Below are 21,533 nucleotides of genomic sequence, written 5' to 3'. Positions count from 1 at the left end.
GTTTCAAGTAGCCCCAACCAAGCCTGGCCACTTCTCAGAAGCCAGTGTATGCTCAAAAACGTCGTACTATGGCTGCATTGCACTCATGCAGTACACTCACCGGTCAGTGCAACAATGAAATCATAAGCAAGTAGTGATGCAGTTAATGAACACATCAGATTCTGCATCACAAAATGTAATACTGTCACCTTTCGTGGTCATTTCAGAATACGGGATCTAGTGAGACTTTTCATCTTTTTTGGCTATGAAGTTCTCGCCATCTATGACAGTATTGAACACTTCAGGCACTTTTTCAAAGGTGTGCAGTTTCATAGACTTGCTGATCAGAAGCCTCTGGTACATGTGCTCCACTCCACTACTTCAAATTGTGTATCTCAGAAGCTGCTTCATTTAGCTTAGGCTCTTTAATTTGCCATTAACATTCACTATGTCGAGGACGTGAACAATCAAGGAACCGATGCCCTTTTCTACATTAACACCATTGGATTTTCTGAGAACGTAGTTAAAAGGAGATTCTGGTAATTTCATTATGTCCACTGACCTCAGTAAAATTTTCAACATGTGTTCTGTTCAATAATCTGGTGATACGGTATTTGCAAAACAAGATGACTCCACAATATTAAAGGGAGACTAAAGGTAAATACTTAGTCAGTGATGATCGCTGAAATAGTGGTCTTGAAACCTAGTGCTACTTTTGAGCCAAGGAAGTGCTTATTTTAAAATGAAATCATGTTTTAGTGGTCTGCATTGTGTTAGCACACTTCATATTACCCAACTCAAGTGGAATCTCATATCACTGTTGCTGTGCACAACATATCCCGGCTTTACTGCACAGCCGCCAACACTAGTAGCAGGAGAGGGAAAGTAGCAGGAGCCACATCATCAACAGCCATTGAACAATTTTTAGCCATGGCATTCCAAACATCATCAACAGCCATTGAACAATTTTTAGCCATGGCATTCCAAATTGTAGGCACGATTGCTTCAACTAGGCCCCGCTACATGGCATGACCTGTCCAGTTTAACCACGTGAAAATTCGGCTTTTGAATCACTCGCGCCATTCCCCATAGTAACGTCGGGCAGTTTTTTTTTTTCCATGAATCAAACAGAAACGAACAAGCAGCATTTTATTACGTCTCTCGATGTACATAAGGTTCCTTATTTAGTGCAGCTAGTTCGATTATTAGTGATTAATTGTAGGCGATAAGTCTGACTTCATCGGCATCATTTTGCGAATGTCCTACTTGTGGCGCATGTGTTCTTGTGCTTTTACATTACTTTCTCGGTAAGTAGGGAACTGCTGTTGATAATATTGTCGTTTTAGAGATCATACATTGAGCTCTCACTCTGACTTAAGTTGTTGTTTGACTTTAGTCGCCCTATAATGAGAACTAACAGACAAGTGAGAGAAAAGATGAGAGAAAGGCAGGGAGATCAACCAGATTTGTAGCATCCACTTTGCTACTCTGCAATAAGGGGAGGAAGAAGGGGAAGAATAGTGAGGAGAGCTAGAGAAAAGTAGACACATGAAAAAAAAATTGAGTAGGGGTGCTGTAGCCTATTCAATAGGAAACTAAGGACATTTTCAAAGGAAAGTATAGGGTATGCTAGTAGAATTAATTGTAATGTAATTGTGAGAAGAGAAAAGTGGACGAAAAGATAACTTGCCATTGGTAAGATCCGAACCTGCGACCTGCAATTTCAAAAGTTGCAGGTTTGGATCCTGCCGGTGGCAAGTTATCTTTTCGTCCACTTTTCTTTCTTCACATTTGCATTACAATTACTTCTAATAACATCCCCGATACTTCTCTGGGCATCGCTGTCTGTTAGTTCTCATTGATAATTCCTCTTCAAGCTCTGACAAAAATTTTGCACCTTGGTTTTCTTAGCGGGTAGCTTATGACCAAATTATCACTATTGGAAAGCTTGTTTGCGTGAGTGCGTGACAATTATTTGTTTAAAGACATTTATGAGAACACCCAGTCGCAGTTTAGGTTTCAAAGAGCACCGAGTTGGGCAGGAGCAGGTTCGGTGACTAGTTAAACCTATCTGGCGCACAAAACTGTGACGTGGGCACTGTGTGCGAGTGGGCATCGCATTGATCAGCCAACACAAACTGCATGTACACACTGCATCGTACACTCGTGATAAAACACACTAACTATTCATCACATTCAAAAATGTTAACAGAAATGGACAGCACCACATGCTTGCAAGAAAACTCGATGCCAACAGAGGACACATACCATGCCGTCGCCTTTCTGGCCTGAACGAGCATCCCCTTAGCACCAGTGGCGCTGTGCTGTGGTCAAAGTAGGCAGAACACAAAGCTCTCTCATAGAGTGACGAAGTGGTTTTGTGACCAGTAAAAAGTATTGAGGGGTTATTGTGGGGAGGTGGGTCTGATGCTGCTGTCCATGCCTTCATTTGCACTTGGATTTCTCGTTGTGGTTGTCCTGACACCATCACGATGAACCATGGATACCATTTTCAGTAGCTTTTATTTAAATCTCTGATACATCTTATCAGTAATAAACACTGCTCATCTCATCTGCAACCACTCGGTCAACCATTTACCTTTGGTGCTATTAGGTCTGTGAGCTGTTTACTACTTGGCTCGGCACTTCCTTACGGCTCTTCAGCAACTTCTTTACCTCTATTAGCTCGCTTTTTAGAGCCCCAGCATTACCTTAGACATGTTCTGCATTGCCCCCAATTTTTCAGGCTAGTGCTTCAGCACTCTTGCGATGCCAACATATTCCCACATTTTGACCACGCATCTGCTATGCACTTGTTCTTTTGACAAAGTGCTATCAAGTCACCCGTGACACCTATGTTCGACAGGATCTTTTGTGTCATCAGCTGTACTGCCAAGACAAGCCACAATTTTTCATAATGGCAGACAGGATCTTGTCAACTTAGGTCACCTGAAATCGACTAATACAAAGACTGCTCACTATAATGTATATGCCAGCAGTCATATCATTTCTACCTCCTGTCTAGGAGCTGACAACCTAACAGACACCCTCTTTTGGTCACATATATTTCAATCTACAGTCTGCACAGGGAGACCCCCACCCCTCACAGCTTTTTTCAACCTATAGGGAACATTTAATAAAAAGGGGCTGCCAAACATTTTGGCACCCTGTAACTATTCCATTTCTACAAATATGCTCAAGTTGGTAATTAAATAATTATTCAACATGCTTTTGGCAATTAGTGTTTTCAAGTAGCTTTGGCTGCACAAAAGTATTTTCACGTCAAAGTGCAGTTTGTCTGGGAAGATATTACATGCCTTACGATCACAGCATTTAAATAGAAAGAGGGTTGCAAAAACAAAAACAGGAAAAAAAACATCGGTGCACCAGAGGTGTCTACTTTGGGAGTTAGAACTTGCTCAGAAAATTTGAAAAATATGAAAAACTGTATTTAGAAAAGAAAGTTCCCACAAGCCTGAATGCAGTCCTTTAAATGCTGCAGTCTGTGCACCTGGTGGCCGAGCAGGCTACTGGCAGTGTGGAACACCTGGAGTTGCGGCTGGGCGCGGATCGGCGGCCCTTGAGGATGGACCTATCTTCGGGACGCCTGCATGAGATTCGGCTGCCCCCTTGCTCCTATCGCATGGGCACCCACTGGGTGGGCTTCGGAGCGGCCATCCTCGGCAAGTGATCTATGAGGAGAGCAAGGGACTCCTGAAGCATTATTTGTTTGTGCTTCCTTAATTTTTTCTCATTGCGTTTCTGCGGCTGTAGTACCAAGTTAGTGCACCAAGAGGTCCCAGACACACAGCCCGCAGGCCTCATGCTTTTGCCAGCGACGTAGCTTACACATGACTGTCTTTAGCCCATTTTTTTTATTTCTTAATAATTATATTCATGAGCTAGACCGAAATGACTGATGCTAATGTGCCTCTGCATATGCATGTCACCCTCTATGGTGCACTATTAAGCAGTTCTTCCGTTAGACGCCCCATGTGGTCATCATGAGTTGAAACAACCGTGAAACTATCAGCATTCCAATTTGAGTCATTAGTGAACATCTTCGTCAATATGTTGTGCAAATCTTGATGTCAAATACCCTTTAGAAATGATCCACATATGAAATATGGGAAATCGGTCTTTCATGTGGCAACGTTAGCTGTCAAATTTTAATGAACTATCCCTCCTTCCCCCCTCCTCTTTGCTCTTACACCTTCTTTGCTGTCCTGGCCCTTGTGGGACTAAATTTCATGGCTGTGGCCTGCTAATTGAGATTAGTTCGAAACCCCTGGTTTATGAAAACCACAGATTTTTCAGTAGGTCTTGAAAATGCTATACAGTCGATCCCAGATATATCAAACTCGAAGGGGATCATAAAATAGTTCGATATATCGATACTTCGGAATAAAGAATATGTCTATTTTAGTTACCTTGTAACGCTGTGAATTTTGGAGCAGTTCCCAGAGTCTGTGCCAGGCAGGAGCTTGCTGATTTGCGCAGAATATATAACGAAAAAAGCACGAGAACTATCGCACTTTATTTGGCATGAAAAAAGTCAGTGACCTTAGATTGCCTCATATTTTTAGCCATGAAATTCATGAGGCCATCCTCAATATTGTTCAGCCTCTCCACATAGCCTAGTCCTGCGCCTTTGATAGTGCCACAACAGCGGCGAATGAGGCTGAATGGCGAAAAAAGTTTTGCTACGGTGCACAGTTGCTTCGACGCGTCATCGGCATCATCATCACTGCTCAGGTCCGCGTCATCGGCATCATCATCACTGCTCAGGTCCGCTGCACCGACACCAGTGACGTCGGCCACAATTTCCGCATCAGTGCGGTCCGAAACGGCTTGCACATCATCATCAGTGATCAAATTGGTTGCTGTTATCCGATCAGCAATGGCACCTGGGAACGCCGAGAGCTGGCAGAAGTGGTCTTTGTGGCATTCTAGGTCATCGTCTGCTGTCATATCGCTCCTTAGGTCGTCGGGTAACTCTAGTAGGCCAGCTTTACTAAAGCAGTTTATGACTGTGGTTTTCTTCACATTGTTCCATGCCCCAGCCATCATTTGAATCACTCCGAGAAGGTCGATTTTCAATTCGACCCCCAACGATCAGGAGCTGTTGCACCAGACGTTGCCTGTATTCTACGTTACATGCTTTGATAATGCCTTGGTCGAGAAGCTGTAACCTTCTCATGGTGTTGGGTGGCAAAAACTTGATAGTTATTCTTTTCAAGTGGCTAACGACGTGGTGCGCAGAACATTTGTCTACAGGAAAGCAAATTCTGCGATCCACCTTCTCCGATTTGTCATCTCAAGCGCGGATCCACTCTGAGAAAAAGTCCCGCTTCATCCACGCTTCTTTATTGAAAGCGTATTGGACCGGGAGGGCTCTTCGTGTTCCCTAAGCAGTGCGGCGACTTGCTTCTGCCGATAACAAACGGCCGCAGCTTACAAAAATCATCCAAGTTCATCGCGAGCAGAATCGAAACGCGCACTTTGCTCATCTTACCCCCATGACAGGAAGGCCCCTTGAGGGGGGACACATGTCTTAAAAGGCCGAAAATTACGAAAAAAAACGACTTTTTGAAGTTAACATATTTGGAATCTGCAACTATTTTTGCACTTATCTGAGAAATTTCTAGCTTCTTGTGTCATTATTTATAGTACCAAATCAATTTATAACAACCTTGTGAGATAAATATGAGCACAAATAGATGCTAAAGTCGCGCTTTTTTCACGCCGAACTGTTGCCATTACACACGAGCTATCGTGGTCATCTTGGTCTCGTTTGGAAGGGTCGTTCATCTTCAATTTCCTGCCACCAGTGGCTTGCCTTGCTCATTAGTTTTTCAGCAAGAACGCGTCATCGAAAAGCACTGCCGCGTGCTTCTCGATGATGCATTTAACAAAATTAAACAAAATTAAATTATAGATGGGCAAAAGTTTGTTTGCTTTTTCCTTTTGCCTTTTAGTTCTATCGCAGAAACGAGACGAGACAACTACAGACACAACTGCGTTCGATGCAAACGAAAGCAAGATTGTTCTTTTTCTGTATTGCTTATTACTACTGCACGCGCTTCAGGTGCCCACAGTCTTTGCCTTCCTCTTCTTGTCTCTTGCGAATTTCAACAGGTTCTAGCCCGCGACAAGTTTTTTTTTTTCACGAGAAAACAACTTGACATGCAGGTGATCAGCAGGTGAGGTGTATAAGAAGGATCTGTAGTGACAACGGTGAATACATCCACCACTTGAGTAATCTAAAGGAAACATTAGTTGAAAGAAATTACCCACAAGAGACCCTAAACAAGGTCTACAACGAAGCATGTAAACTAGATAGAAAACCACACTAGCTAAAAAAACTCCCGTTGCATGATCCCAACAAACCGCCAGCATTTATGACCAAATACTCGAATGCGTTCCCAAACATAATCTTCACAAGTATTATCCAATATTGGCAAGCAATGAGCGCCTTAGAAAAGCGTTTCCCGAAGTACCAAAGGTCGTGTATCACCGCAACAGGAATTTTAAGGACATGTTAGTGCATGCAAAAGTAAACTCTCATTTTCTGGCCAAGTAATACCTTGTTCCAGTCTAGATGCTTTGCTAACACCTTTAAGATGACATGATAGTTAAAAGCACCAGGAGTGATTATGTCCATCATATAAAAGCTAGTTTTACTTGCGCTAGTGGAAACGTTATCTACATGATCCGATGTTTATGTTGTCATAAAGAGTACATTGGTGAAACAGGACAGCCTGTTAATGTTAGATTAAACTGTCATCCCGCAGACACACCAAAGAAATTACCAAAAGCAGTGGCACAGCATTTCAGTGTAGCAGGATACAACTTCGATGATCTCAAGCTCTACATTTTTAAGTCACACTTACGGTCTGCAATAGACGGAAAATATATAGAGTAGTCGTACCTTATTCACAAGTTCAATACACGCCCCGCCGCGGTGGTCTAGTGGCTAAGGTACTCGGCTGCTGACCCGCAGGTCGCGGGTTCGAATCCCGGCTGCGGCGGCTGCATTTCCGATGGAGGCGGAAATGTTGTAGGCCCGTGTGCTCAGATTTGGGCGCACGTTAAAGAACCCCAGGTGGTCGAAATTTCCGGAGCCCTCCACTACGGCGTCTCTCATAATCAAATGGTGGTTTTGGGACGTTAAACCCCACATATCAATCAATCAATCAAATCACAAGTTCAATACAATCCTGCCAGTAGGTATAAATGTTTCTAAAGGGGCTCTGGCATCAATTCGGCATAGTACATACACAAAGAAAACCACTGCGATTTAAGCCCTCCATTTGAAATTTCAAACCTGCCATTGTTAACTTCTGACAACCGGTTTGACAACCGGGACCCCGCGACATGTGTACATCTTCAACTCTCCATTGCTTTTTTTTCCACGGAATACCTGTTTCTTCTTTACTCATACAATTAGTCTCTCACTCTCTCTAACACACGCGTATCGAATATGGCCTGTTTCCCTTCTATGTTAGGATGGAGGAGAGGGTATGAAACGTAGACACGCTAGCACTAAAGAAATCAGTTTTATTCTAGCCTTGAGGAAGTCTGCTTCTTGAAACGTCGGCTCGACACAACCCTTGTTTACGGATTTTTCATCGCAAGCTTCGATCTTCCCCCTCCTGTTCTTTTGTTAGGTCTTTGTCACTTTTCTCTGCATTGATGTGAACCACCATTAGTACTTTCATGTTCTGCTCTGTTGTGCACAAGTTAGCTTGACCTTGCACTGTCCACCCGAATATATTTTCTACTGTGGTCAACTTCTCTTCTAGGTGGCTTTCATGCTCCCCCCTTTTACCACTTGCCAATACTGGTCCGAGCTGATAATCATGCTGGTTTCCCTGTGGTCAGCGTTTCTACCTCAGCCATCAAATGGCTTGAATCTATCCCCTTCATACTTCTTTTGGAGTGTTATGGGCAGGAATAGCACTCTTTTGAGTGATGTCCATCTCCAGCATTTCTTTAATAACACCTCTTACTTTTGTAGGCACTTTTCAGTTCAATGTCTACTGGCTTCATGACTCAGTTTCACTTCCTCTGAACAAGCCTATCATGAGTCTTTATTTCTCTTTAACTTTGTGAGACAGGCTTTTTAATATGAGTGACCTTCTGCTGCCCATATCCAGCAGAACGCGACAAAAAGATGACTGTGTTCAACCTTCTGCTACTGCAGCTGTATTCTGTAGGGGTACACTTAAATCAATTTTTCGAGAATTGGCAGGTGGAGGATTGGTCTTCTTTATCTTTACTTTTACCTGGAACAGCCACTGTAGACTTTGCTGTAAGTTCTCTTTGCTAACACGTAGACGTTTAATGCCCTTTTCGACATATTTTGCACATGATGTTTGTCCTACATATTTTGGTAATACGTATGTTGAGGCCTTGTACAGAGGATAACATGTTTGCCTTCTTTAGCTTCATTTTTTTCTCTTAATGAGACATGGTTTTTCTACAGTCATCAGTATAGTGAGTAATAGTATCTCAAAATATGCAATACTTTATAGCTGTACATTGCAAATAAACCATTGTTTTCTGTTGATTACTCTGTTTTGTTGCCGTGACTCATTTCTTTCTATCAGCAATGATTCTCTGCCTTCCACTTGATCTTCTAAGCATTTCATCAAGCACCTAAGACTAATTTCTTGAATTAGAGCAATATTTTGTCCTTCCTTGGTGGTGTACTGGCCACTTCTCTTTATTTAAACTGGAACTCAATGAGCATATTCACTGGTAACGATGTTTTCATTATTGGAAGCAACATCGCCGCATAGAACTCGCTCTTCTAGCTTAAGGATTCCAGTCCTCATGTGTGCGCTTGCGTCTTTTTTGACACTCTTTTCAAACCTTCATAGTCATTGCAGCTTGCTACTTTGTTTAGGTAATGAGTTCTTTCATATGTATTTTTACTAGCACTTTATCTTTTCTATACCGCAGCTTGAGCAAATCAATGGTTTTCCCATAGTTGCTGCCCAAAAATGGTAGTTCCTCTATGGTGGCTGCCACTTTTCCAGTTAGTAATGACAGAAGGCATGTAAATTTCTGGTTTTTGTTTAGGCTGCCTATGTGTAATCAATTGCACACCTTTATGTGTAATCAACTATATGACAACACAATACATGATCACCCGAACCGTTCATCAGCCCGTGCATCCATGCGTCCGTCTGTGTGTCCATTCATCGATCTGCCGTTTCTTTATTCGAGTTGGCGACTTCAATGTAGACATTGTGGACCTTAGGACCTATTGCTTTGCCCAATTGTCGTCATTCACTTCGTGGAAGTGCACTGATTTTTCTCAATGCTCTCGAATTAAAATTAACAATGTCTGTTAGCACCCGTTTGTTGGTTAATATAAGCTCTCAATCACCTTCAGTGCATTGTGCTTAACTACAATTGATCTTAACCCGACATGATGGCTGTATTGTAGGAGTACATATTGTGGCGACGATTAACCACCTATTTCCGGTGACAGTTGTTGGAAAGGGGCCGAGAAAATCTATGCCAATTTCTGCAAATGGTGTCGCTGCCAGTGGTGGCGACAATATGTAAAGTTTATAAAATTGCATAGCCATCACTGCATCCCCAATTGACGCTTCACAAACATTACGGTCTATTTGAAAAGCAGTTGCAAGACCTGGCGTGGCTCTGTGGTAGAATACCTAGTTGCGACGCAGAATGCTGGGGTTCTATTCCTGCTGGGACCCCGACATTTATTCTTTGCATTTGTCGGGTCAACACTGCCTATGGGACCTTTTTTCTTAATGCTCAGACATTAAAATTACCTATGTCTGCTCTCCCTGTTCCTGGTGATTGCCACAGGTGATTGGCTTGTGGCACATACCCACGTGTGGGTATGTGCCACTTTCTAGTGGAAAGTGTGACAACTTATGCAACGGGATTGCGACATTATTCATATCATGACCAGCTGGTCTTATTCGTCAAACCATCTTACCCTCCCATAGTATTTTTGGTTTACCCCAAGTTAAGGCGGTGATCACCAGAGCACCCAGGCAGGCGGGCAGGCAGACGGGCAAGAGAAATGGGCTAGCAAGCAAACGGGCAAGCGGGCGGGCGGGCGGGCGGGCGGGCTGGTTGGCTGGCTGGCTAGCTGGCTGGCTGGCTGGCTGGCTGGCTGGCTGGCGAAAAACGAACGAACGGGTGGGTGGTTGTCAAAAGTTCTTTCAGTACACAAATGCTTCACATTTAAAATACATTGTTTCATGTTTATTAGAGCATTTGGTGAAAGACAAAGATACTAAGGAGATTCTCTGTAGAGCTGCACAGCAGAAAGTTATAAAAAATTGGAACATAACAGTGAAAAGTTTCATCATCTGAAACTTCAAGCATCTCTATACATTTGTTGTTTGGAATATGTGGTGGTGCCACGAAAGCACCCAAATTATCAAGCATGTCCAACAAATCTGGCTTCCGGAGAATTAGGCATTGATGTTATATTTTGGTGCCATTCGTGGGGATGAAATTTCTTAATAGTACAGGCACTTCAGACAACTAGATTTGGTAGGACCAAAAAAGGGTAGCAAGTGAAATCAGGATGGCTGAAAAAATGTGTATGTAAATGGGCTTCAATATTTCTAGTATTCATTGTAGCAGTCTTAGTTTGTTTTGGGGCTTTACTTTGTAGCCATAAGCCTCGTCATAATAAATTTTTTTAGGTGAAAGCATTACACGAGTAAGTAATATACCTTTTAGAGATTGTATTGCCAGTTTGAAATGACTTTGTATTACTCGTCAGTCTACCTTTTATTAATGAGTTATTAATATAACTTAGTTTCTTATGAAGGGTGCCTCAGTCATCTCTAGTCGGTTTTCAAATATGTCACTGCACTGTATGATGATGCAACCAAACGCATGTTGCTGACTATTACCTGGACTGAAATCCGCTATTCTTCCTCTTATTCATTGTCTAATTAGGCATGTTTAATTAACTTTTGAAGCAGCCAAGCTAGGTAAAAAGAATCCACTTAGAAAGTTATAGATGAACTTCCAAAACATCTGATTAGATAGTTTTCAACTTTCTATCTATTAAGTATTAGTGTTTTTCTGCTTACTACTGATGCCCGGAGAACACAAAAAAGTGCACTTGCCATGCACACTTGCGCACTTATGCACGCCATGATAGCAGCACTTCTTAACAAACTGCGTAAAAATAGTATGCTTCCCTTATAGCGGTTCATAATAACAGTAAGATGACACAGCGGTTATCGTATGTGTTAATGCTAGCAAAACATGCGCTGTTGTGAGGCAGCACACTTGGCCAAATGCTTGGTTTGATGCATGGTCGCTTTCACGACCAATGTCGGGGAGCCCTGCAATACGATGCGCAAGTGGGCATGTCACTAGGTATTTTTTTAGGAGCTTGCTCGCCAAGCCTCTTATGCTTGGGACATGTCCATTGGTGTGTACGCTAGAGGCGCAGCTGTGCAATGTACTCGTTACACGCCCACCATGAAGTATAGGAAGCACCCACTAGTGTGCCATTCGTCATTCTGCTGGTAAGCGAGGTACCCACTACACCTCTGTAAGGCATTACGTGCACTTTATGCTGCGAAAAAGGCTCGTTCACAGGCGGACCCCGAAGTGAGGGTCCACTAAGCAGAGGTTGCATGTAAGCGGTGACGAAAACCTGGACTCCAGACCTGTATCGACATTGCCTCCTCCAACTTGCTACTGCAACCTCTAATTCATGGTCCCTTCACCACGTATCACCGACCACAAAATTTCAATCTGCAAAAGAAAACACATCCCACAGCTTTGTAATCAGTAATGTAATCCTTGTATATAATTGCATCAATATGTAAATGATTACATGTTGTGCATATACAGTAAAACCTCACTACTTTGAACTTGGTTATTTCGAAACGCTGCGTAATTTGAAATATTTCCGCAGTCTCGTATTGTGCAATGTAAGTCTAAGTGGATAGTCTGAAGTGGCGGTCAGCACCAGTTCGCTTAATTCGAAAACTTTGGGAACTTTGGGTGCCATTTGCGATACACGATGACCCTTAGGAGTCACAAGGCAATGCGACGTAGCAATACTAATGAGTGGCAGGCAGCTGAAGCACTCCAGCCTCGCTATTTCCAGCAAAAAAAAAAAAAAACATTCTCGTGCCAAACTAAAATGTGCATCTGCGGAAAACGACATGCTTCACTGCAACGCAGTGGTGATGCGCAGGCAGCATATCGCATGCTCTTCGCAACGTCTGTGCATCATGATTTACCCATTCTTTCACGGGCTATAGAGAAATTGATAAATTAGACTTTGGCGGAATTTGATATATGCGAACCTCCGATTGCCAGTAACCTCCAGCAATTTGCGCACTTGCACTGCTGGTAGAGCTCTTGCCGACAACACCTACTTCGAAAACTAAGTTTTTTTTTTCTTTTTGTGTTTAAAAGTTTGAGTCATTGTTTTTTCCAGCCAAACAGATCGTCCATTTTGTCATACTGGTAATGCATAAATTTTTTATTTTACCCGAAAGAATGAGCGAATGGTCGCATCATGACGTGCTGATGCAGAGAGGAACAGGCATCGTGCTGCCTACGTGTCGTTACTGTGTTGCAGTGAAGATATCTTGTTTCCTGAAGGTGTGCATATTAGTTGATAATGACAGCAATTTTTTTCTCTTTCTCTCGGTGCTAGCAGCAAGGACCGCTGTTCCCCCATGTTTGCGGCAAGATTGGGACCAGGTATTGCTGGAAAACGTAACCCTTGAAGCCGCGAACTAGCCACCAGAGCAAACGGCCATCCCTAATTACTTCAAATAATTATAAGTTCCTTGCATCCCCCTTTTTGTATGTTGCATTAATTTGAAAAAAAAAAACACTCAATTCGAAGATATCATATGGCCCTAGTGACTTTGAGTTCATGAGGTTTTATTGTATCAGTGTTTATACAATCACCCCGATAACAACGTGTCAAGTATTTATGTGATGGTAGAGGATTTCTGCCGATCAGTTCCTAACAAGCTCCTCCATCATCATTCACTTCGTGGAGATAGCGGCACATTTAGTGTTTCACAAACAGGAGCAGCAAGCAGAAAAACTTGAGTACTTGATACAAGGAAGTTAAAAACTGTTTAATCGGATGTTTTGTGAGGTGGTCTATAACTTTCTCATTGGAATTTTTTGCCCAGCTTCATATCTTCAAAATTTAGTGAACTCTAAACATGCCTAATTAGGCAAGTAGGAAAAATACAAGAAATAGTCTGACCTACCCCAGGTAATATTCAGCAACCTTAATTTGGTTGCGTCGTCACAGAGTGCTTCGGCACATCTTTATACTCTGGCAAGAAATAACTTGGGCACCTTGTATATACAGGAACTTCTTTTTATAAATGTACCTTTTTTATATTTTCTAGCTGTTTTCCAAGAGCCACTTGGCTTTTATTAAAACAGCCAGTGTACCATGAACAGAGGTTGATCCCTCATTTCTTTTATTTTATATATGAGAAAGCAGCTAAGACAGGCCTCTCCTGGCTGCTTTCTTCTTTCTTGTTTGAATAAAATTTCAAATCTTTGGAAACAATCTTTTTTTCTTCGTTCTTCACTCTCTATTTTCTCATTTCTTTAAAGTATAAAGCGACTGCCTGAAAAACCGGGAGAAAACCTTGTTTTTCATATTTTGACTGTATCGTCTGCTTTATAGTACTAGTAATAAAAAAAAACATTATTTTAAGAGCTCTGTAATTATATGTTTATGTTGTACATAATGTTTTGTTAACCTGTGTAGAATTTTCATTCGGTTGTGGTAGGGGTGGGGGGGAGTTGCGGTCGGGAAGCTAAGGGAGTGAATAAGAGTGTACATCAAAGGTATGGGGCAAGTGGTTAGATACAAGTTTTTTTTTTTTCCTTTCAAATTCTTTGAGGCCAAGTAAGTTGCTTCTAAGCTGGTCTTTTCTCTTTGGCACGCTCAGTTGCCGGCTGTTACATTTTTACAAAACATATACTTATGTAACTTCTGTGATTTGTGATCATTGTAAAACAATGTTAACATGCAGATCGAATTCTAGGAAGGCATTATACTGCGACTAAAAGCTGAGAGATTGGCGCTGTTATCACTCATAGAGTCTCCACTGATGGGGCATGCATGTCTCTGTGGTGGAATGGTTGTGGAATGGAGATTTTTTACTTGAGCAGATTGCGTGTTCGCAGTTGCAGCAGCCTTGTGTAAGGCTTGAAAGTGCTACTCTGCAAAGTATAGAAAACACTGTCTGACTACAGCTGCTGGCTCTTAATGCACCGTGCACGAGTAGAAGGGCCTCGCAAACGTTTTGTAGACGTAGGCACCACAATTTGAACACAGTAGCCACCTTGGTCACACTTTTTACAATCTACTGCGAGACGCTTGACGACATTATGCTGGACTTATTCTGTAACTTTTCATCTTTAAGTTTTTTGGAGTGGTTTTTTTTTTTTTTTTTAAGAATGCGTGCCTTCAGGTTGAAGCTTTGAGCAAATATAGTTCAAGAAAAACTAGGTGTGCATCACTTTCCAAAGTGTAGTCTGTACCCAGTATTGTGGTCCAGAGAGGTGACCTCAGAGTGACTGTTTCTTTTTGGACATTCTGCACCCTCTTTATGGTCAGCAAGGATAAAATATGCCCAAAAATAGGTTTCCCAGCTGTTTTTCAAGCTTTGTCCAAACTGGCCTCTTGTGCCACGCCACCTTCATTTGTATATGCATTCTTTTTCTGGTTTTCAAAAAAAGCAGTTCATATCTGAACATTTCTTTTATTAATAGCTATGCGATGTGGGCAGCATGACTGAAGAGAGGACCAACGCACCTTCATTTTAGTTGCACTGCCCACATCTCAAAAATGTTCAATTACCAGACCACCCAGCTTGTGGTTTCTATCCTTTATCAATGTCATTTTCCTTTGCAACTGCATAGTCAAGCTCAAGTTCCTGTACATGCTAAATTTCACTGAGCTTACGAAGTGATGTGAAAGCTCTTTGTCTTTTCGATGTCATCATCAAACAATCTTGTATCTTCAACCTATAAGAAATTCTGTATAAATGCATTCGGCAACCGGCAACAAGGTATCATGCATCTGCTCAAAAATATTTGTACAAGCACTTAAAAGAAGCCATTTTAAACATAATGAGCAATCATGACTTGTATATGAGCTGCGAGTATGAGCTGAAAACTTAATGTTGCTTGTGTACAGCAGCAGTCAATTCAGAGCTGACTTCATGGCAGTTCAGCTATGATTTATCTCCAATCTAGCTTTAAAGAAAATTTTCTTGTGGCTGAATGAGTCATGTTCTTCAAGCATTCCTCTGATCATAAAAAAATGAATTTCCATGTTCTATTAATATTGATAAGCATTCAATAATTATGATGAGCAAATATTCAAAGATTTGTACACAGATACAATGTCCCTGCTTTTTTAATTTGCACTTGATTAAAAATATTTGAGCAGACTGATGAATCAGGATGCTGCTCCAAATCATTTGGCTATAGGATAGCTGCTGCTGTTGCAAAAGGGCACCAGGTTTTGGGTGAATGCATTTGGCAGATAAGTGCTAAATAATTTACACTCCTTGAATAAAAAGGCTTGTTTTTTATGCATCCTATATACGAACTTGTTTTGCTTTGTTACATGACCAGTGTCATCAAAATTGCATCCCCTTAAAACATTGTGCAGTGCTGTAATATTACACTGCTCCCATTCAGGGAACGCCATGTGCAGCCTGTGTAATATGTGGTTCCCTTGCTGCATCACTGTGACTGTGATGGTGCTCCCAATACTTGAGAGGTTGACCTTTAGCAAGATCCTATGTTATCATGACATATTCGTGTAAGCAGTTTTACATGTGTATGTCATGGTATACAGACTTTCCTTTATTATTGTTACAAATTAAATGGACTTTACATAAAATCTATATTACATGTTGACTTCGAAAGGAGAAAACATTGCATACATATTCGATTTGATGTGTGGTGGTCATTCCTTTTGATATTTTAGTAGGTTTGATACAATCAGAGCTTGTATTTTTGTAATACATATTATAGCTTGCTTTCTATTCTTATCATGTGTTATGTATCATGGCCAATTCCAGCGAAAATAGCAGTGAGACAGCCTCCAAGCATTGTTACAATTAATAAAAGAATGAATTCAGCATAAAATGAGGTTAATCGCCATGAGTACACAACTATAGTGAAAGTCAGGCATGCCATGCGAGCACCAACAACAAATCTCAATGGTTTTGCTCCCATCAGATCAACTAAAAGTGAAAAATAAACCCGTCATAACTCGTTCAGTTCCCGTAGGCGTTTGGTGTGTAGCGACACCACGGACCCGAGCTAACGGGGAAGTTTCTACTCCCTCCCACGCCTAGCCGTGCGTGGCTTTGCCGTGTCCGGGAAAAGGGGGATCCTGGGGGTTGAGCCGACGCTGGGTGATTGGACCGTTAAGGCCCCTCGGCAGAGGCAACACACCCCTTTGGCCCCGGCTTCACGTAGAGGGCACCCCTGGGCTGACCCACCCAGGGGAAATCGGCAGTCGCCTTTTCCTATCTCTCTCTCCCTACATCTTCGCCTTTATCTCTTACTATTTATCTGTCCTGTCTTCTACTCTCTTCCGTTTACTTCCAAACTTCCTGGCAGCTAGGGTTAACCCTGTGCAAATAGCCTACCTTGTTCTAGGCGCATTGGGTTATAGTAGCGTTGTACGGCTGGCGTCTGCAGGTTTTAGCATCCGCAAACTTGTAGCGTCCCCTTGTTGGGCTCCGTGGTGGGTGGCCGCCAACGCTTTTGAAGAAAATTAAACTGGAATGCATAGAGCGTTTCCCTTACTAAGTGATCGTACCGCCTTAAAGCGCGTACGCACCGAAGACTTAAGCTTTTTCAACCGATCAAGTGAAAACTTCCCCCATTTTCATGTTATACATAGTGAGATAAACAACAAGCAAGCCAGAACAATATCCCCCTTTGTAGTAGCCAGATGTCTCACAGAAACTCTTGGAGCCGGGTACAAAGTTACCAAAATGGCCAGCGGAGACCTCCTCCTTGAAGTTCGAGGAAAAGAACAGTTTTGAAAAGCTACAGAATCTTTCAACTTTTGGTGACACTCCCATCACTGTAACGCCACACAGATCTATGAACACAACCCGTGGAGTAGTATCTGATGCTAATTTGCTCGGCTTGACCAAAGAGGAACTTCTAGAGGGGTGGAAAAGTCAGAATGTGACCAATGTTCAAAGGATCATCATTAGACGAGACAACAAGGTAACACCAACGAAACACCTAATACTCACGTTCGCTTCCAGTAATCTGCCAGAAAGTATTCAAACAGGGTACACGAAGACGTCGATCAGACCATAAATACCTAACCCACGTCGTTGTTTTAAATGCCAGAAATATGGTCACGGCTCACAAAGCTGTCGTGGTCACCAAACTTGTGCACAATGTGGAATGTCGGGCCACAATTCTGACAATTGCGAAGAACCATCACACTGTGTGAACTGTGGCGGAAATCATGCCGCATACTCACGGTCTTGCTCATTCTGAAAAAAAGAAAAAGAAATCATCACATTGAAAATTAAAGAAAATATCACATTCAAGGAAGCAAGACGGAGAGTGTCGCCATTTTACGGCGCTACATATGCTGATGCGGCGCGTCGGGGGGCAACGCCGCACCAGCCCTCGCCACTCCTTCGGCCAGCGCAGAGCGAGCCGTCGGCTGTGGCGCCTGCCCCCAAGGCGGCAGTAGTTCAGTGTACTCCGCCTCCTAGCGAATTGAGGCCGGAGACTCCAGGGTCCTCTGGTCTCAAGGCTTCCCCTCACCAGGCGAGGCCTAAAATCCGAACCACCAGCTCGCATGTGCGGGCACCCAGTGCCTCTGAGGAGGCAATGGATACAACGGTACCCTTGGTACCAAAAGCGCGGCGCGACTCCTTGGAGCGCGCCAAGAAAAATAAAAAAACCAATAACGGGGCCGGACGACCGTCCTGCCACCTGAATTAACGAGCTCACTCCAACACAGGATACTCTTTGTACACACAGCAGCACCTCTCTTGTTTAAATATGCAGACAAAAATATTACAGTGGAGCATCCGAGGCCTTCTTCGACACCTCGATGACTTACAAGAACTCCTCCATGAACACAATCCAAGAGTGCTGTGTGTACAAGAGACACATTTAAAACGAACAAACACAAACTTTTTACGTAACTACGTAATCTTCCGAAAGGATAGAGATGATGCCATGCCACCATCCGGTGGTGTAGCGGTTATAGTTAGTCAAGGTACAGCATGCACACAATTACCCCTTAAAACTTCCCTCGAGGCGGTGGCTGTCCGAGCAGTTATTCTAAACAAACTTGTCACTGTCTGCTCTTTGTACATACCTCCGCACCACCGTCTTGAAAAACTTCAATTGCAGTCTTTAATAGACAAACTACCTGAACCTTATCTGGTCCTTGGGGACCTGAACGCACATAATGGTCTGTGGGGTGACTCTCGCTGTGATGCACAAGGTCGTCTCATTGAACAATTCCTCATTTCATCAGGTGCTTGTCTGTTGAATAGGAAAGAGGCAACATACTATAACCTTGCCAACAAAACTTACTCTTCCATAGACCGCAGTATCGCATCTCCTTCACTTGTACCATTACTTCAGTGGAAAGTCATAAATAACCCATACGGAAGTGACCATTTTCCTTTAGTTTTGAGTACACCAATAATATATCAATGTCCTCCACATGTTCCCAAATGGCTGGTAAAAAAAGTAGACTGGGAACAATTTCAAAAGCTTACTCACTTAAATTGGACTGACATATGCGGATTAGGCATAGATGAAGCTGTGCAGTACTTCACGGCCTTTCTTACTGACGCAGCAGCCAAGTGCATTCCACAAACATCTGGACTGCCCGGCAAACGACACGTCCCGTGGTGGAACACTGATTGTCAGAATGCGCGAAAGGAACAGAACAGGGCATGGAGGTTGCTACGGAACTCGCCGACAGCGGAAAACCTTGAGAGCTTTAAGAAAATAAAATCTCGAGGCAGGAGAACGCGTCGGCAGGCCAGAAGAGAAAGCTGGCAGAAGTTTTTGTCAGGAATCAATTCATACACACAAGAGGCTAAAGTCTGGAACATGGTTCGTAGGGTAGCAGGAAGAAAAGTACACTCACTCCCACTCGTAAACACTCAGGGTGATACCTTGGAAGATAAGGAAAACTTCCTCGGTGCACATTTTGAACGGGTATCCAGCTCGTCCCACTATACTGACACTTTCCAAAAATACAGAACAAGAATAGAAAAGCAGAAACTCGAACACAAATCCACTAGATACGAGGCATATAACCAAGCCTTCAGTCTAGCTGAGCTCCGAACATCTCTAAACTCCTGCAGTACTTCTGCCCTAGGTTCTGACCGTGTAGTGTATGAAATATTAAAAAACCTACCAGCAGAAACACGAAAAACCTTACTTTGTTTGTACAATGCTATCTGGTTTTCTGGCACTATCCCTACCTCCTGGAAAGAGGCTATTATTATTCCCATTTTGAAAGAGGGCAAGGACCCTTCTTTAGCTTCAAGTTATAGGCCTATTGCACTTACAAGCTGCTTGTGCAAAGTCTTCGAAAAAATGATAAACTGCCGACTTGTACATATCCTTGAAACAAACAATTTGCTCGACCCATTGCAGTGCGGGTTTCGAGAAAGTAGATCCACCACAGACCACCTTGTTCGTATCGAGGCACAGATCAGAGACGCCTTCGTCCATAAACAATATTTTCTCTCTGTGTTCCTCGATATCGAAAAGGCTTATGATACAACATGGCATTTTGGAATTCTAAGAGACCTGTCCCACCTTGGTGTGCGCGGAAGAATGTTTCACATAATTGAAAGTTACCTGTCAAACCGGACATTCCGTGTTCGTGCGGGCAGTGTTCTCTCCCAAACATTTGTCCAGGAAACAGGCGTGCCACAAGGTGGTGTACTTAGTTGCACACTTTTTATTATCAAAATGAATTCCTTGCACTTGTCCATCCCCCGCAATATGTTCTATTGTACATATGTCGACGACGTTCAGCTTGGCTTCAAGTCATGCAACTTGGCAATGTGTGAGCGGCAGGTTCAGCTGGGTTTAAACAAGGTCTCCAAATGGGCAGATGAAAACAGATTTCGAGTTAACCCACAAAAAAGCACGTGTGTCTTGTTCTCTCGAAAGAGAGGCATGCACTCCGAACCTGACATTCGACTGAATGGGCAACGTCTGTCTGTCAAAGCCGAGCATGAATTCTTAGGCGTAATCTTGGACAACAAGTTGACCTTCGTACTGCACATCAAGTATTTAAAATCAATGTTTAAAAGCCATGAATGTTATAAAAGCGTTGCCACGTACTACGTGGAGTAGTGACAGGCAATGTCTCATGAACCTGTATAGAAGCCTCATTCGCGCCCGCTTAGATTATGGGGCCGTTGTTTATCAGTCTGCGACTCAAAGTGCTTTGAAGATGCTGGACCCCGTGCACCATTTGGGCATCCGCCTTTCTACGGCTGCTTTTCGCACCAGCCCCGCAGAAAGCCTTTACGTTGAGTCAAATGAGTGGTCGCTTCATCTGCAGAGAACTTACATGTCCTTTGTTTACTTTTTTAAGGTGAAAGCAGACAAGAGGCACCCCTCATACTCTACTATTAATGACTTGTCGAGCTCCATTCTTTTTCAAAACAGGCCTTCAATGAGGCAGCCCTTCTCAGTTCGCCTGAAGGGTTTAGCTGAGGACACTGGAGTGTCACTCGAACACAGTTTAATGGCTCCTGTAGCATACCCGCCACCGTGGCAGTGGCAGACTATAGATTGCGATATGTCTTTTTTAGAAGTTACTAAACATGCGCCTATTGCCCATATTCGAACATACTTCTTGGAACTTCAACACAAATACACACGTCTGAGTTCTTTACAGATGCCTCCAAGTCCAACTCCTCTGTGTCCTACGCTGCTGTTGGCCCTTCCTTTTCGGATGCTGGCCCTCTACATCCAGGCACATGTATATTCACAGCGAGAGCTTATGAGATACTTGTGGCAGCTAAACACATCAAACAATTACAAATACAAAAAGCAGTCATTTATACAGACTCCCTCAGTGTGGTAACGGCTCTGCACAATCTTAAAAAACAAAAAAACCCTGTCCTCGTCTCACTTTACTCCATTTTATGCACACTCTACACAATCAACCAACATGTTGTAGTGTGCTGGGTGCCAGGGCACCGTGAGATTCAAGGCAACGTGATGGCGGATCAGCTTGCTGCATCCGTCCACGAAATCAGTGCCCCTACACCCATATCGATCCCGCCTCTTGATCTTAAGCCGTCTCTCAAACGAAAGCTCAGGGACTACTGGCAGAGCAAGTTGGATAGACACACACAAAACAAGCTACACGTTATCAAGCCACACCTTGGCCATTGGCCACCAGTATCAAAATCACGTCTAACAGAGGTAACACTAACAAGACTCAGGATAGGACACACATACACGACACACACACATCTTTTGTC

At 43.0% G+C, this 21,533-nt stretch overlaps 1 protein-coding gene across 3 annotated transcripts in view; it reads left to right on the top strand.

The window, feature by feature from the left end:
* The window catches only part of LOC119161012 (Metallophosphoesterase), a 115,029-nt gene that overhangs the window by 72,076 nt on the left and 21,420 nt on the right, over positions 1-21,533 (top strand). For all 3 annotated transcript variants that reach the window (XM_075880111.1, XM_037413326.2, XM_075880110.1), the window contains one exon: positions 3,482-3,662. In XM_075880111.1, the coding sequence (XP_075736226.1) occupies positions 3,482-3,662 (181 nt within the window). The remainder of the gene's footprint in view (positions 1-3,481; positions 3,663-21,533) is intronic.

Source organism: Rhipicephalus microplus, chromosome X, assembly GCF_043290135.1.
Source record: "Rhipicephalus microplus isolate Deutch F79 chromosome X, USDA_Rmic, whole genome shotgun sequence".
Taxonomy (NCBI): domain Eukaryota; kingdom Metazoa; phylum Arthropoda; class Arachnida; order Ixodida; family Ixodidae; genus Rhipicephalus; species Rhipicephalus microplus.
This window is presented reverse-complemented; position numbering and strand designations above follow the sequence as displayed.